Raw genomic sequence first — 16,697 nt, 5'->3', positions numbered from 1 at the left:
ATTAAGTCTCACTTTTATCAGTTGATTACTTCTACTAAATTCTTCTCAAAACCATATTGTGTACTATAGGAGAGGCAGCTCCACGCTTTGGATTTACCTAAAGCTCTTAAAAATTGCCTAAATTTTTTCAGGGTATTTATGGCTACACATGGCCACAAATGAGCAAGGAATTTCATTTCAAAAGCTATGTAATTAATGCAGTATAACTTGTCTTTCTATAATATTAGCTGTGTTCACTTCTCCCACTAATTGGCAATTGCAGTATATTGTTGAATTTATGTAACATTATCCAGTTGTTTCTGAAATATTGTATTATACTGGAGGTCAGTCTGCAAACTCCATCATAACTGTAACTTAAGCAGTCATGCAAGACTTCATTCAACAGAATGCTGAAAGAATATGGTTTAGCAAGGCTAACAGCTGTGTGAGACTAGGTATAGCTAGATGCCCAACTGCTGTCTGTTTTGATAGCAGTTGCTTGAGGAATCTAGTATGCAAGACTTCTGGCTAATTTCTAACTTATTTTTCATGGAATATACCATTTTATCCATTCATATAGGAAGCAGCAGAGAATTTGGAAGAATTGAAGCAATTCTTGCTTTTATGTGAGGTAGAAATAGGACTTTAAATTGGTATCTGCTTAATGGAACTACATCAGATGCCACTTTGGAGAGATCACTGTTCAGTGTATTCTGAGCTGAGATGTCTGTTTATACTCACTATCTTTATTCCCATTCATTTAAGTGCTTGCCAGTCACCTGTGGTTAACATTACCATGCGCCTGAAGAAAAAGGAATTATTACTCATTGTGCAGTACCTGTACTTCTCTAAGTATCCCAATATAACACCCACAGCCTGCATCTGCTGAGAAAAAAGGACAGGCTTCCAGACACCAAAGGATGTTTATCTTCTGTGTTCTCCTCTTGAAGGATGCTAGCCACAAACAACATTGCTACTCAGGCTTGCTAAACTGAAAAATATTCAGTCATAGATAAGGCTCTTGCTCCTTGTTCCCACTTACAAGTAGAGAGTCTAAGGCAGAAAAGATATGGTACGTAGTCAGTTTTCCTATGCTGAAGAAAATTTTTTTGTATAGAATCACCAAATCTTAATTCATACGGTACAGTGAAATGTAAAATTTAGCTCTGAGTTTAATCCAAAACACATACAGATCCACCTCTGTGACCATCTCTGTGTGAGAAAAACAGGTTGTGTTTTAAAATATTAGGATTGTTTTGGACTAGTGGTGGTTGGACTTCATTAATTTAGAGGTCTTTTTCAATCTTAATGATTCTGTTATTCTAATTTGAGTCGATGTTGTATCAAGGACTTTGGTACAGTAGATATTACTGTATATAGGGCAACTCATACTTTAAAGTTAAAATGCTGATTTGGAGGGAAAAAGTAAAAGTGGGTAAGAAACTCTGTTAGCTTTTGTTAAATGTATATGATCGAAAGAACAGTGCTGATCATAACCAATTAATAGAAGTTCACAGTGCGATTTGTCTATATTTTCAAAGACATGTAGCAGTAATGTTAATACCAACCATTTCCATACATAGAACTGAAATGTACCTGTTCTGTCACTTGCTGCCAGAAGAAAAATGGAAGGATATATGCACATTGCTTCTGTGGCTTACTGCTGATTTCAGAAAGCTGAACTCAAAAGTTTTAATCCTTTTCCGAAAGATGGTCATATAGCCAGGAACATGCAGTGATTCTCTTCTTGTGCAGATGCGTCAGTTTTACTACGCAGCCAAAGCATTTGATGTGCTGGAGAGACTGGACAGTAATCCTGAATACTGGGAAGGCAAGAGAGGTGCTTGTGTTGGTGTCTTTCAAATGATCTTAGCTGGCCGAGAAGCAAAGTAAGTGTTCTTTTTTTTTTTTTGCAATTTTCCTAATTCCGATTAGCTGTAAGCTAAAATCTTAATCTTAGTTTTGGGAGCAGTTATTTATTTCAAATACTTACTGACCTGTTGGAGAATAGAAACTCTGGCCAGTGGATCCATATAAAGTGTTCAATTTGAATTGCATCTTCCACAACAGGTATGAAAATATATGGTAGAGAATGTCTTATCAGTGAATGGCTAAATGCAGGCAACCAAAGTATACTGGTCATTATGATAGTAAGATCTAAGTTATAAATGTAATGTATTTGTCCTGAGGGAAAAGTCCTCATTTCGTGTTGATGGCCTAAGAATGGAAAACTGTCCCATGAAAGTTTAAGATTCATAGAACAGAAATCAGAGAGCAGTTACTCAGCACTTGAGGAAGGATGTGGGTTCTCTAAACAATGACTAAGTGAGAGACTGAAAAATTTGCTGAACTTTACTTTCTGAAAACTGACAGTCAGAAGAACTTATTTGATGAAAGCTTAAAGGAAACAATCAGCTTTACTGACAATTTTGCTTTTGGTCCATTTCACTGAACGGAAGAAAGAGAGCAGTGAGGCTGTATTTAAGAACTTGTGAATTTAAGTTCCCTTGTGAATATTCTACTGTGTTGCCAGATGGCCATTCTCCCCTGGCCAAAGTTGCCATTTTGTACATGACTGGAAGGTGTGTATCTTGGCTTCCACACATTCTTTGTATTTCCTTCTGTGCTGGAATAGTCTCATTAACCAGTACACCCTTCAAGTGTCCTTTTGACAAGTGCTGCAATAGATGCAGTAGAATATACATAGCTTGCCTGTTTTATTCTATGCACACAAGTTCTTGTAAAGTAGCTAGGAAACTGCAGTTTCATACGGGTTTGTTCTATTGGTAAGTTCGTTTCCATGCTATTTATGTATTAGTAAGTTGTAAGGTGCTTTGGTAGCATTAAACTAGATGTTGCCTTACCCAGACTAGCAAGTAAGTAGCATTAAAGAAAAATGGTTTGTTTTTTTCTGGAGAACTATCTTGTAAGAGTAGGGATTTATATATGAAAAGTCTCTCCCTGTTGCAACTGCATACAAGACACTGTTTTGTTTCCCTTGGTATCTAAACTATTGTGCATTTTTGCCTGTTTCTACTCTGCAGATCAATGGATCTCTCTGCCTACAAACCACCTTGTACAAAATAGTTTGGACATGAGTGCTTCTTTATTTTATCAGTTTATTCTTACCTTCATTTAAATTTTTGCTTTCCACCTTTGTAGAGAGACTCTGCGGGAAGTACTGCATCTCCTGAGAAGCACTGGTAATTCTCAAGTGGAATACATTATCCGCATCATGAAAAAGTGGGCCAAGGAGAACCGAGTCCCTGTCTAAGCCAGTGCCACAAAGTGAGCAGGGTCAGTTACTGTTTTCTGGGTGACTTTAATACTTGGGGTTTGGTTTCTCCCATGCATTCTGAGTATTTCCTTCTTTGCAGGACCTTCAGACATGAAGCAGGTTGACCAAGCTGAACAACAGTGTCGTTCAATGAGACTGCAAAACAGCCAGCAATTTGGGGTTTTACTTTGTTTGGTTTTGTATTGGATTTTTTTGTTTGTTTGTTTCTTGTTTTTGTTCATTAAACCATTATTACTGATGTTTTGTTCTATGTAAAGAGTTCTATATACTACCAGCTTAGGGAAAAAATACATTCTGAACACTGTCCTTTTCTGATAAATTGTCTCTTATATCTGAGCTGTTAAAGAGCTTTTATCTCTCTTAACACTAAATCTGAAGATAAGGGTTAATCAGTCCCAAATGCTGAGATTCAAATTAGCTTATGTGCTCTCTAGGTTAGTAACAAAGCATGATGATAGCATCAATTTCAGTGCATGGAGGTTTGACTGACTTGAGTGTTTAATCTTGCTTTGTTGATGTTCAAAAGAACCAGAGCTGAATCTTTAGAATAATTTTCTTCAGCTGTTACTACCCTAGTTGCAAGTAAATTTATTATACTTTTGAGGTAATTACTCTAATGTGTTCTGAGGAGAACAATTCTGGACACGATTCTAAAAGAAGACAATAGCTGTAACACAGAAATGTATTATATGGTTTGCAGTGGAAAACATTTGTATATTATTTGTAAAAGTAAAATTTACAATTTGTAAATTTGTAAAATACTTTTGAAGTATTTTTGTATCTTTTTTTTTGGAGGGAGGGGAGTCTGGATGTGGTATTCACTGCTGTCTGTGCTTTGATTAAAGCTCTTAATTGAATTTACAGTTGAATGTCGGTCTGTGTTGCTTCATGCTGAAGGAATTCAAATAGTATATTCATTTAGCTGTGGAAAAGGATAGATCTATGTCTGGTTGTTAAATGTATGTTCAGTAGTCATACAAAGGCAAACCAGTGGCCTTGGCCCTGATTTTGAAGCTGAAAATTAGGAGGGTGGGTTTCTATGAAACATACATGGTTCTCGGCCATGTAACATCAGTGTCTTTTACCACTTAAAGCAAAAACTGTGGTTATCATCGCTCAGGTATCTGGAAATATACTGATCATTGTGGTCATCTGCATTTACTTGGAATCTAGGGAATAGATAAGCAACAATAATAGAGGCTTTCACAAGGGTCATGGCAACAATATACTGATTCAAAAGAGAAGGTGTGAAAAGAGCATGAAGTATTTTCCCTGAAAGCAGTTACAAAACACATTTCACTTGGAAAAGGCATTTTTGTCTTCCCTCCCAATTTAATTAACTTGGAGACAGATCAGGAATACTACTTCAAGTCTTGGTACAAAGCTTTAAAAAATCATGTTAGTGGCTTTGTAACAGATGTTAAATGCATCTAATTACTCCCGTTATTGAAGGTTAACCTGTAGGAGAGCTGAAGAGCATCCAAATCCATTGCAGACCATTGTACATGTTGGATGAAACTTCTGAAGGAAGTGTGTTGGCATTCTTGCATAGGGCTCAGGGACTCATTTAAAATTCTTTGTCTGTGATCAGTGGAGAAGTTTTTGAAAATGTTGCCTTTGTTCACTATAGTTACAAAATCATATTTAATATGCTAAAGAATGTGTTTTTTAGCACAGTACATTTTATTGACTGATAATATTTATCATTTAAGTTGCAAGGAGCTGGTGACTGCAGGCTTTTGCCTTGCATGGTGACAAAATAGGACAATACATTAAGGTATTGTCCTAGCACTTAAAAGTCCTAGTAATGGAACAGACGTGTAGGTACTACTAAAATGCAGAAGAAATATTGATGTTTTGTTTACCACAGAAGTATGTTCAAGAACAAAAATGTGATAGAAGTTGCCTTAGTTGATACAGAAAGAGTGGAAAACATCTAAAGTTGTTTCTCTAGTAGTTAGCAGAACTTGATCTCTGCCCATTTCCAAATTCCCTGAAATGTAGGAATTTAAGGAGTCACTGAATAGGAAAGCTGGGAGCAAAGGGAGATGTGCAAAAAAACCATAACAACAAAAAGGACCTACATAGAACTAGCAGGCAGTGAAGAATGCGTGCGCAGAGTCAGGGAAATGGTAAGTTTAATGGGTCAGTAACAAGTGAACATAAAATTGAAAACAGCTGTATTTCAGATAAAGTAGTTGAAGAGTGACTTAGTCAAAAAGAAATGGTTGCATCATTAGAATTACAAGGAAGAATGTGGAAAATACAGCTATTTCTTTGTACTCTCAGTAACCATCTCATTATGGAAAATATGATATAGAGGGTGGAAAAAAGGTACAGCATTAGCAATCGTAGCATTAACAACGACAGAGAAAAAACATTGTAACTGCTTTGAATTGGGCGCTGACCCACTCCTGATAAATAAAGATTATGATCATAAGCTTGATAATACCTGAGCACTCATGCCAGTAACATCCAAGTATTCTACAAGGAGGACAGCTGTGCTTTTTATTACTGCAGTATAGTTATAGAGGGTTGCTGGGCGTCAGTCAGTGAGAAGTTGGTTGGTAGGTAGTTGTGTTGCTAGGTGTGGGTTTTCAGGTAGAGAGTAATTGCACTGTGGCTATATATATGAAAATTTATATATATATATATATATATATATATATAGTTGTAATTGCATTTTTGTTTCCATTTTCCTTTTCTGTCTTAGTAAATAGCTTTTATCTCATCTCACAAGCTCTATTTTGTTTCCAGTTATCCCACTTGGGAGGCAGTGAGCACAGGCCATGTGGTGCTGAGCTGCTGCCAGTTTATACCACAACATCCTCATACTACATGGTAGTAAATTTCATCTGCTAATCCTTGTATTAAATCCCATAACTTGACTTTCCATGAAGATATTTGCCAGCAATGTTGTCGGTAAGAAGTAACCTTTGTACAAGTTGTTGTACGTGTATCCTTGATTATAGCAAATACGTGTTTAATCTAATTCAGGATGACCACCCTTGAAACTGCTGAAGTGATTGAGTGGAGGAACTCTTAATCTCAGTGCAGTGACTAAAAATGTAGAAGCATCTTGAGAAAACACGTAGTCAGTGAGCATGTCTGCTGCAGGTAGGGAGATCAGCCCTGTCTTTAACTGACCAATTGTAGGCTGGAGGCTGTATAGGGGTAGTGGTCAAGTGATTGAAAAAAAAAAAAGTAAAAATAATTTTTTAAGGATGTTTTCCAGCCTGGAAAACTGGCAGAGTTTGTCAACTTGCTTTTTTTTTTTTTAATGGTTTTGTGGCACTTTTTTTAAGTGGTGTTGTGGTGCTTAGTTTATCACTGGATGAGATATTAAATATGTTCTTTCATACTGCTGCTCACTATTCTCCTAAATTGTACTCAAAAATTGTATTCACACTTTTTTGCTGATACTGTATTACTGTATTCTTTTAAATGAGTGACATGACATTAGTAATGCTTAAATTGCTTTTGTATAACTGCTGCACAGCTAAACCTGTAAAAGATCCATGCCATTAGTCACATATCTTCCCATTCATTCTTTGTTACACTAATTTTACAGCATTCTGGAAAAGCTGATAGATACTGAGTCCCATTGGTTAAGGCTGCTTGCAGAATTTGAAAGATATTATTTGTTTTCTTTGCACTCAACCACAAAAAAGTCTTCCTTCTGAGTTTTGTAGGTACTAAAGTTTTGTTTTCATTTTGAACAGGTAAAGCCGGTATTTGACATCTCTGGGCAATGGCCAGATCCTAAATTCCCTGTAGGACTTGCTTAATTGTTGAATTATACTACCATCTATTTGTGGATTCAAAAATAAAAGTCTTATCTTTTGTAAAAGCTTTGACTTTTGAGAAAACTCATACTCTTCAAGTAAAAAGAGAACTTCTTTAGATCATATTTGTACACTATTGTGCTTAACTGTTCCACATTATTTTTCAAGATAATTACATATAACAAATAATAGTGAAGTAAGTAGTGGTCTTTAAAATGCTTTTACAACTAAATCTTCAAGAACTGGAACTTAGCATATTTCCTGTCAAAATACTGTACAGGATAGATTGAGCACTTCTCAGATACAGCTAAATTTTAACTGAAAAGTGGCATAGTGCCTATGTCATCATCTCCAAGCTGAACTTGTATGGACCTAGGAGTTGTATGCCTGTTTTGGAGTCTTCAAACCACACTTAAGCTGCCCTGTAACTACAGAAGAGTGATGAGCCTCGGACCTCACCATCTGTTCCTTGGTCACAGTAAGCAACTTTTGAATGGTCAGTTCTGTGAAAAACCACACACAGCAATGCAAAGTTACACGGTATGCAATAACATTCTAATAATACATCTAATAATGTAGAGATGGCTTAAGTCATCCAGAAAAGAAGCATGCTTCAGTTCCAGCAGTCACGTTCCACACTGTAATGCTACAGCTCTGAATTTGTTACCTGATTTTTTGTTTCTTAGGAACGGTGGGATCATTATGCACGTCTGCTTCAAAGCTGCTGGTAATCTTGCCTCTCACCAGCACGTGTACACTCAGGTTGAGGCCATTATGTGGTTAGCCATTATGTGATGAAGCACAATGTCTTTTTCAAGTCAGTCAAATAATTTATTTAACACGACTTAAACATTTCTCATTAATATCAATCTAAATGTGATAGCTTTTTCTAAGAAAACTTCAGAAAAATTAGATTACAAAATCTGTTATACCAGGTCTTAAACTGTCACATTCCTGTTATTGATGGTTACCATAGTAATAGTATTCTATAAGTTAAACCATACTTTTGTCTGACTCATTCATGAGGTCACAAGTTCTGAACTTGAGTCATTGCTTAACAGACAGGGAATAATTTAGTTATATAAAACTGTCGTGGTTTTCCCCACTACTTAAAGTCAGAAGAGCTGTTTTCAGGTTAGAGCAAAACCATTTCCAAGGCCAGTTTTACATGATTTTGCACTTGATTTTGCACTCGATAGCTGTTCTCAAGCAGGTCCTGCTGCTGCATCCACTTTTCATTTCTGCATGTTCTCCTTGCCTATCAAGTGTTTTCCCTTTCCATTGAGCCGCTACCATGTGACTTACAGCAGTCATAAAGCTGTCCACGTATCTGCTCCTCCCCTCACCCCACCTCTGAACGCTGCTTTCCTTGCCCTACTTCCAGGGAACATTCAACGTTTGTTCTGATTTGTGAAATATGCTAAGTCCTATGGAGAGCTCCAAATGAGTACGACTCTGAGAAGTAACTTTAAAATCTCTTAGAACCGTGACAAAGTAGTCAGATAAGTACTCAGCGTAAGTGACATCTGACTGTGTAATTACTTATCAATGTAAGGAGGAATACTGTTTAGGCCAGGAAAATGACATTTGAAATGTAGCTTGTTTTCACAAGCATTTCTGGTATGTAGCTGCTGCTCTGATCTTAAACTTCTCACTGCTATTGCCGTTGTCCTAATATTCTAAAAAGTCTTTAAATTTCATACATCTTCTCAAAATACAGCTTGAGGTGGTAAGAAAACAGACTTTAATGAAATTCCATTTGTCCGTTTAAATTATTCATGTATGGAAAATCACTTTTCACAAGTAATTTTTCAGATGCTATTTTTAATGCTGTGGCAACTCAAAAGCAGCTTTGTGTTGAATCTGCAAGCTTGGTATGTCGTTAATTCCCGCGGATGAATATGTGCTTTGCTTGTTGAATACAATTTGGCTTGGAAATAAAATCATGGAAGTATGGAAATGCTGAACCACGCATGCAAAGAATACTTCTAGCTTGTATGAATGTTAAAAATGCGGTAATTTGTTTATGCAATCATCCTCAGCTGCGATAATGTGCACTTATTTAGATGTAGAATTTGATGTAAGGCAAATCAGTTTCCAAAGTGCTGAGAGGCACCAAAAGAGGTGGTGGGGATGTTAGAATTTTTGTAAAATCAGTCTGAAAGCCAAAGGAGAAACTAGAGAAGAAGAAAAATCCTCCAGGATCACAGCCAAATATTACTGCCTATGTCAAACAATTCCTAGAAGGTTGCTTTGTGATCTGCAGCAAATGTGTCATTCTGGTTTTTGGAAGAGTGAACATTGATTGATAGTTGTCTCCAGAACATGGACAGCACTTTTAAAACAACATTTTACAATATTTATAAGTGCTTTATAGATGAAACATTTTCTGATAATCAATAAAATATGAATATTTCACGAAAACAGGGAAATGCAACGCTGGTGAGTGGGCAAGGCCAGGCTGCCTGTGGTCTGACTGGGTCCACTTCTATGGGCACTGTGAGGATATTTGTCTCACCCGAGGTCAGCTCTTGGAAGAGCAAATCTATGGCACATTAGCTTTCCTATTGCTGGGAATTACTTCCAGAGCCTTTTACCTCATTAAACAGTGTTACTACTGCTTTGAGTGTAAAACCACCATTCCAGCTGAGAATTCTATGAAAAGCCAATTTTTCTTATTCGCTTTACAGGTGGGTGCTGTAGCTACTTAAAATAGTGACTCATAGATACTTGTGTGTTTTTAATTACTACTGAAAGAACAGAACCAGCAGACAATAACAGAAGGTAAAACAATTACCTGACTCCAGAGTTTCGGCCAGGCTGGTAATCTTCCGCTGCCTCCAGGGGGGCTGGCCTGATGGAACAGGCTTTTCACTGCAGATAAGTATCCCATTCAGCAAGCATCTTTAACTCTGGGGGTGGAGAGGTAGGAGGGGGGGGAGAGGATGAGACAACTCTGAGCACATAATCCCTCTCAATCTCAGTAAATATGTGGGTGTTTTTAAACCGTGAAATGAGCAGGTATGAATCATGAAAGACTTACTGCTATTAAGGAAATCTTTCTAAAAGCAGTGTATTTTTTGAAGATGAAAGGTGCTTGCTTGTTCTAGCAAGGAGTTTTAACAGCAGAAGTAGAAACAGTTATTAACTATTACATTAAAAAAAATAAGAACATTTCTCTTGTTACATCTTATAATGCTAGCTAGAATTGACTTTGCTACTGTTATCTGAGGAAGAAAATTACCAGCTTTTGCTCGGAAAAAAACCCACTTAAGAGCTGATGCTTAACATTAATTGGAAAACTTAATATCTCACCACCCCTTCAGGAGGAGTTTGCTCTTCCTCTTCCAAGATGCAGTTGATGCAGTTCCTTTTGTTTTCTCTCACTCTTTTTTCTTCCTAACATAGTTCATGCTGCTATTCCACAGAAATTCAGCTTTTGAGGCTTTCAATTTTTTCTTAAGTTCCTCTAAGTTAACAATCTTTTTTTTTTTTAATTAGCTACTTTATTACAATATTCTGTAGAGGACAAAAATCACAAATCATACAGCAGCAGTGTCAGTTTGCAGTTCACCTTGAGAAATTACATGTGAACAGTACAGACAATCAGTGTAGGTAGGACTCTCCCTTTGACTGGTTGGCAAAACCACAGTGCTATTTACATGCGGTCCTGTAAATCCTGTTGCTTTTCTAACTTGAAGACTTGCCCTGGTGAGATAAATGCCAACACTATGTTTTCATCAGAGAACCACGGAATCTTTTGAGCTGGAAGAGACCCTTAAAGGCCATCTGGTCCAACCTCCTTGCAATGAAAAGGGACATCAAGAGCTTGATCAAGGTGCTTGGAGCCCCTCCAGCCTCACCTTGGATGTCTCCATGGATGGGGCATCCACCACCTCTCTGGGCAATCTGTGCCAGTGCCTCACCACACTTATCATAAACTTTTTTCTTAATCCAATCTAAATCTCCCCTCTTTTATTTTGAAACCATTTCCCCTTGTCCTTTCACAAGTGACCCTGAAAAAGAGTCTGTTCCCTTTTTTTCTTCTTTCTGCCCCCATTTTGATACTGAAAGGCCACTTCCAGGTCTCCCCAGAGCCTTCTCTTCCCCAGCTCTCTCAGCCTGTCCTCACACGGAGGTGTTCCATCCCTTGGATCATTTACATGGCCCTCTTCTGGATGCACTCCACTCTCTTATACTGAGGACTGGACATCTGGACACGATACACTAGGTTGAGATCTCACAAGAGCAGAGCAGAGGGGCAGGATCACCTTCCTCTTCTGCTGACCATGTTCCTTTTGATGCAGCCCAGGACACAGTTGGCTTTCTGGACTGTGAGGGCACATTGCTGGGTCCTGTCCAGCCGCCAAGTACCCCCAGGTCCTTTTTGGCACAGCTGTACTCGATCCTTACATCCCCCAGCTTGTACTCATAGTGAGGGTTGTCATGATCCAAGGGCAGACCTTGCACTTGGCTTCGTTGACCCTCATGAGGTTCAGCTAGGCCCACTGCTCAAGGCTGACAGGATCTTTCTGGATGGTATTAGCCATCCTTCGGCTGTGTCAGTTACACCACACAGCTTGGCATAATCCACAAGTGCAAAGAGTGTATTAAATCCCACTGTCGATGTCATTGATAAAGGTCATCTACCTAATAGACAGCCAGTGCTGTCCTGGTACACAACACAGTTTTAAAAGACCATGATTGATGGCAGGAAATGGAGGTATCTAAAGCCAAGTCTGAAGGAAAAGAGCATTTCCAGGGGGAGATCTCTAGCTCCAGGAGCAGTTTGAATGTAGCCTTTTGAAAACATTTTGAATGTAAGCCATTGCTACTTTAAAAGGAGAATAAATGTCCCGTTGCCATTGAAAATTTGATTTTTTGACTAAGTTTGTTCAAAGCTTTTCTTAAAGTTCTTGAAAGATTTTGAGTGTCTCATAGGTTCAAACTTTTATTCTCAAGAAGTAAGGTTTGACCAGTTCATAGGGTGCAATATACCAATGTGTGGGATAAAGTTCACCACTATTCCTCTACCTTGAAACTGTGATAAATTCCCTTGTAAAGCATTTCCTAATTCCCTGAAGCCAATGAGCTTTTCCTAACCCTCAACATCTGGTATTCGTCCACCTGCCTACTGTCCTTCTAAAGTACTGTCTTCCTCACTAAATAAGAGAACTTCGGACCTTTTAAAAGTGTGGTATCTGGTAACAACTCTGAACACATACGCCTGATTCCTGCCTGGCAGAATTAAATAGTATTTCTCTCCTAAAGGAAAGAAAGCTTGAGGTATGTTCTGCAAGATTTTTGTATTTTTGTTTAAAGGAAGAACACTTTTTTCCAAATGGTTTGCATTACACTGACGCTTCCTTTGGAGAAACAAAGAGGTTTATTACTCCTTGGGCTGTGTTATATCCATTTTCCTGCATTTATTGAAAGAATCTTGATCAAGTTTTATATTCCATTGGTTGTGGCATTGCTTTCTGGATTAGCCAGGAGAAAACTTAGAAAAAATGTAGGTAGAAAAGACAAGTGGAAAAAAAAACAAACATGCAAATTCAGAAAGCCTTCTTACATGTAAAAACAGCAAGGCCAGCCACACTGCTGGTGCAGTGGATTCTTGTGATGCAGAAGCGTTTCTAGCAAAAGCTACACCAATGTCATCCTACCTGCAGCTGCAGCATCTCCTGACACAGCAAAGAAAGTTGCAGCAGTTTCAGTGAAGGGACCACAGCAATCAACAAGATGCCTGGTTGGACTATAAGAAACCAAGACTTCAGGAAGAGATGGTGAAGAAACAACCTGTGAAAAATGAAGATGCAGTCACAAAAACAAAGCCCCAAATGAACAGAGGTGTCCTTTGGTGAATTTTGAGTGACTGAGTTCTGTCTGGCTCCTACTTCACTGGAGAATCCAGTGTTCACCTTAAACAAAGTAGAAGCTCTTAAAGCTGCCACTCCAGGCCACATAAACTTAAGCAAGAAAATTTATATAGGTTGTTCCAAAAGTAAGGCAACAGATACAAACAGCACAATAGCACTATTTGATCGAGCAAATTCTCAGATAAAAAAATGCTATTTTTCAATATAGTCACCACTATTAGCTATTTCAACTGCAATGAACAACAGCCTGCATGCTGTGCTCATAGAAAATCTGCATCAGTGCAGGTGACCCACTGTATCACAGCTGCTATGGCAGTGTAATTGCTACAAAAACATTGCTCATGCAGTCCACCTTTCACTGGCCCAAACAGACGGAGGTTAGAAGGCACCAAATCCAGATGATACGGTGGGTGTGGCAATGTGCTCCATGGTCTTCAAAGTGGTGTGAGGCCTGGCATTATTGTATTGCAAGAAAAAGATTCTGGAAGATTCTGATTCTGGAAGTTTGAGCCTTCAGCTTAGTCAGCCTTACAACATAGTGGTCAGAATTGATGGCTTGTCTGGTTCTAGGAAATCCAGAAGGACCATCCCTTTTCCATCCCAAAAGACAGAGCACATCATTTTATCCACTGAGGGTTGCATCTTCAACTTTTTTCTTCAATGGAAATTCACATTGCCACTCCATGGAATACTGTTTTGACTCCGGCTCATAATGGTGACACCACATCTCGTAACAGATAATGACGTGATTCAGAAAATGTCACCTTCAGCCTCATATTATTTCAGTAGGTCCAGGAAACTTGCATAGTGTTCTTTCTGTCCCTAAGTGAGCATTCATAGGACTCATCTGGTGCAAATTTTGCAATATTCCAGTGTTGCCACCATCAATTACAACACATTGAAGCCAATACCCATTTCTGTACACAAGTCTGTAATCCACCGATTGGTACTTTATTCCAGCGCCTGCTACACTTGGATCTACTGCCAAGATTCTTTATGATTTAGTTCAAGATATTAAGATCTACAGCAAGCTTGCTTTGGTAACTTCACTTTAAATTCAGACATCCAGAACCACTATTTGTCTAGCCATATAAACAAATGTTCAGCCTCATAAAAAAGAGGTGTGCTCCAAGATGCTCAGATGTTAGATGAAACAGGTCTCTGAGGATTTATTTATCTAGCTAATCTCCCAGAAGAGAGGAGGAAGAGGGGGGAATATAAATGCAACAATAAGTATCCACAGAAACCTTATATGTGAGAAAGGCTGCTACTTATATCAAAGTCTGCATTGTCTTAACTTAGAATAAATGGCTGCCTACTGCTTCCAAGAACTAGCACTATTTTCCTCTGTAACCCTATCGAAGATGAGATCAATTATTGCTCTTTTTTTTTTTTTTTTAAGCACGTTACAAATCTGACAAAGATGTCGTTTCAAGTGTATCTACACAATAATCAACAGAATTTTAAGTACTGGTTCCAGATAACTTGCAAGCTTCATTTTCTTGTGGAGTACATGTCTTACATTCATTACATCTGAATATGTATCTACAGGACTGAAAGTCAGAGTCAACTTGTAAGTTGGATTCCTCCAGTGCACAGCTTATCTTCACCCCTTTCCAGAATATGTGCAAACATTACCTATGAACATAAATTGTTATATTCCTGTTACTATACTGTACTTCAAGCTCTCATCTCCCATATGGTATTCGAAAACAAGCATTCAGCAGAGTCACAAAAGAGCCCAGTATTTCCCAGTTACACTTCTGTTTGCTCAGCACTAAATTACTCTTTTGACAAGGAAAGGTCTCCTTCTACCATCAGAAGCCTTAATAGTACAGGCTATGTAGAAACTTTGATGAGGACTAGAATCTGCAGAGCAGGATCTGCAGGTCTGGAGCTTAGCGACAACTGAGTCCAGAAGTAGTTATTGTGTGCCTCATCTGATAAATGTATGAAATTTGCAACAGAAAAACAGGTGGGATTTACAAATAGTTTTATGATGTTGAAAGTTGAAATGTATGTGAGGAATACCTGTGCCACACTTGCTAGCTCATCAAATCATAGAATATCCTGAAGGGACTCATAAGGATCATCGAGACCAACTCCTGGTGACCCAAAAATCAAACCCTATTGTTTGAGACCATTCTTCTTGAACTCCAACAGCTCAGGGCCATGCCAACTGCCTTGGGCAGACCCATTCCATGCCTTCTACCCCTGGTGCAGACCCTGTCCCTCACCCCCAGCTGCCCCTCCCCTGACGCAGCTCCATGCCGTTCCCTTGGGCCCTGTCGCTGTCACACAGAGATGAGCTCAGCGCTGCCCCTTCACTCCCTATGAGGTGCTGCAGCCGCCATTAGGCCGCTCTTCAGCTCCTCTGCTCTGCACTGAGCAAACCCAGGGACCTCAATCACTGCTTATATATCTTCCCCTCTGGATCCTTTACCACCTTTGTAGACCTACTTGTACTGGAACATGAAAGGTTTTAAGACAAAAGAAATCTCTTTGACTACAGCATTCAACAAAGCCTTTCAGAAGAACTTCAGGGCAATGTTCCCTAGACCTGGTCAGGCACTCCATGACTTCCTGCTGCAAGTAAGATTCTGAAGCATTCTCCATTCCCTTTAGTGAAACTGTAGTGTTCAGGAACAGCATTCCAATTTTGTGAACGTTCTCTGCAGCATAGAGTAGACAAGTCAAAAAACTTCACGTGCAGGGAGATGAAAACATCACAGAGCTGTGCTGAAGGCAGATTGGAAAGTGGGTAATGGGCTGTGTGGAATGGTTTGTTGTAAATATCAAAATAGATACACAGATTACACTCATCTTGCATAACATGAGTACATTTTAAATTAAAAGGAGAACACAGCTGCCTCAGAAACACTGAAGCCAAGGAAGAACAAAAGATGATAACATCTTCCTCCTGCCCGCTCCAGTGCAGGTGAATATATGTTATGGGGATGCTCATGGTTTCCTGAGATTCCACAGTGCTTTTTTTGTCGGCATACCCTGCCTGGCAGTGCCAGCATCAGTCTGTCAGGTAGGAGGTGGCAGACTGAGGCACCCTGCTTGCAGGCAGCTCAAGCTCTTGGAAGCATGCTGCTCACACCCTGCCTTCTTCGTGTGTGCAGAGAGCAGTTCTTCTCACCAGCCTACTGCCAACAGCACTTCACACGGCCGCAGAGCCCGCTTTCCTCACGGGACCACCAGGGCAGGACCTCAAGGAGGTCAGCTCCTCAAGGAGCCATTTCGGGCCCTACACAGGCCCAGGCCCGTCGGCGGTGGGGGCCGCCTCCGCGGACAGCGCAGATCGCACCTCACCCCGTCCCGCGCTACCCCTGCTCTCCCCTCTCCTTTCCCGCCTCGGCGGGGCTTTCGCTCAAGGCGGCCGCTCCCCTCCCGCGCGCGCGATCCCCGGGCGCCAACGGTGCGGCGCGAGGCAGGGGGGTGGGGACGGCAGCGGTTCGGCCGCCATTGCCCCGCGCGGCGCGGCGCGTGCGGGCGGCCCCTTTAAGGCTCCGACGGCGGCAGCGTGCACATCGCCATGGCAACCGAGGGCGGGCGCCGTCGGGCGCGCTGACGTCGAGGGGAAGCTGAGCAATAACAGCCGCGACGCGGGGCGGTACGACGGTGTCGGCGGCCTCGGGGCGCGTGCGCGGCCTCGGGCCTGCTTCTATTTATGTGGGGGGGCGCCAAGATGGCGGAGGCGGCGAGGAGAACGTAGGGGGCAGCTCAGACCGGGCGGCGGAGGGGGGAGGG

The 16,697-nt window shown here is 40.2% G+C and overlaps 1 protein-coding gene across 1 annotated transcript in view; it reads left to right on the top strand.

The window, feature by feature from the left end:
* The window catches only part of IFT56 (intraflagellar transport 56), a 45,928-nt gene extending 41,788 nt beyond the window's left edge, over positions 1–4,140 (top strand). The window contains exons 17-19 of the mRNA XM_052668378.1: positions 1,735–1,868; positions 3,142–3,276; positions 3,357–4,140. Coding sequence (XP_052524338.1) covers positions 1,735–1,868; positions 3,142–3,253 — 246 coding nt within the window. The 3' untranslated portion in view covers positions 3,254–3,276; positions 3,357–4,140. The remainder of the gene's footprint in view (positions 1–1,734; positions 1,869–3,141; positions 3,277–3,356) is intronic.
* The last annotated feature ends 12,557 nt before the right edge of the window (positions 4,141–16,697 follow it).

This window comes from Tympanuchus pallidicinctus, unplaced genomic scaffold (assembly GCF_026119805.1).
Source record: "Tympanuchus pallidicinctus isolate F22 unplaced genomic scaffold, pur_lepc_1.0 scaffold8, whole genome shotgun sequence".
NCBI classification, from domain to species: Eukaryota; Metazoa; Chordata; class Aves; order Galliformes; family Phasianidae; genus Tympanuchus; species Tympanuchus pallidicinctus.
The sequence above is the reverse complement of the archived record's forward strand: the minus strand, read 5'-3'. Positions and strand labels throughout refer to the sequence as shown.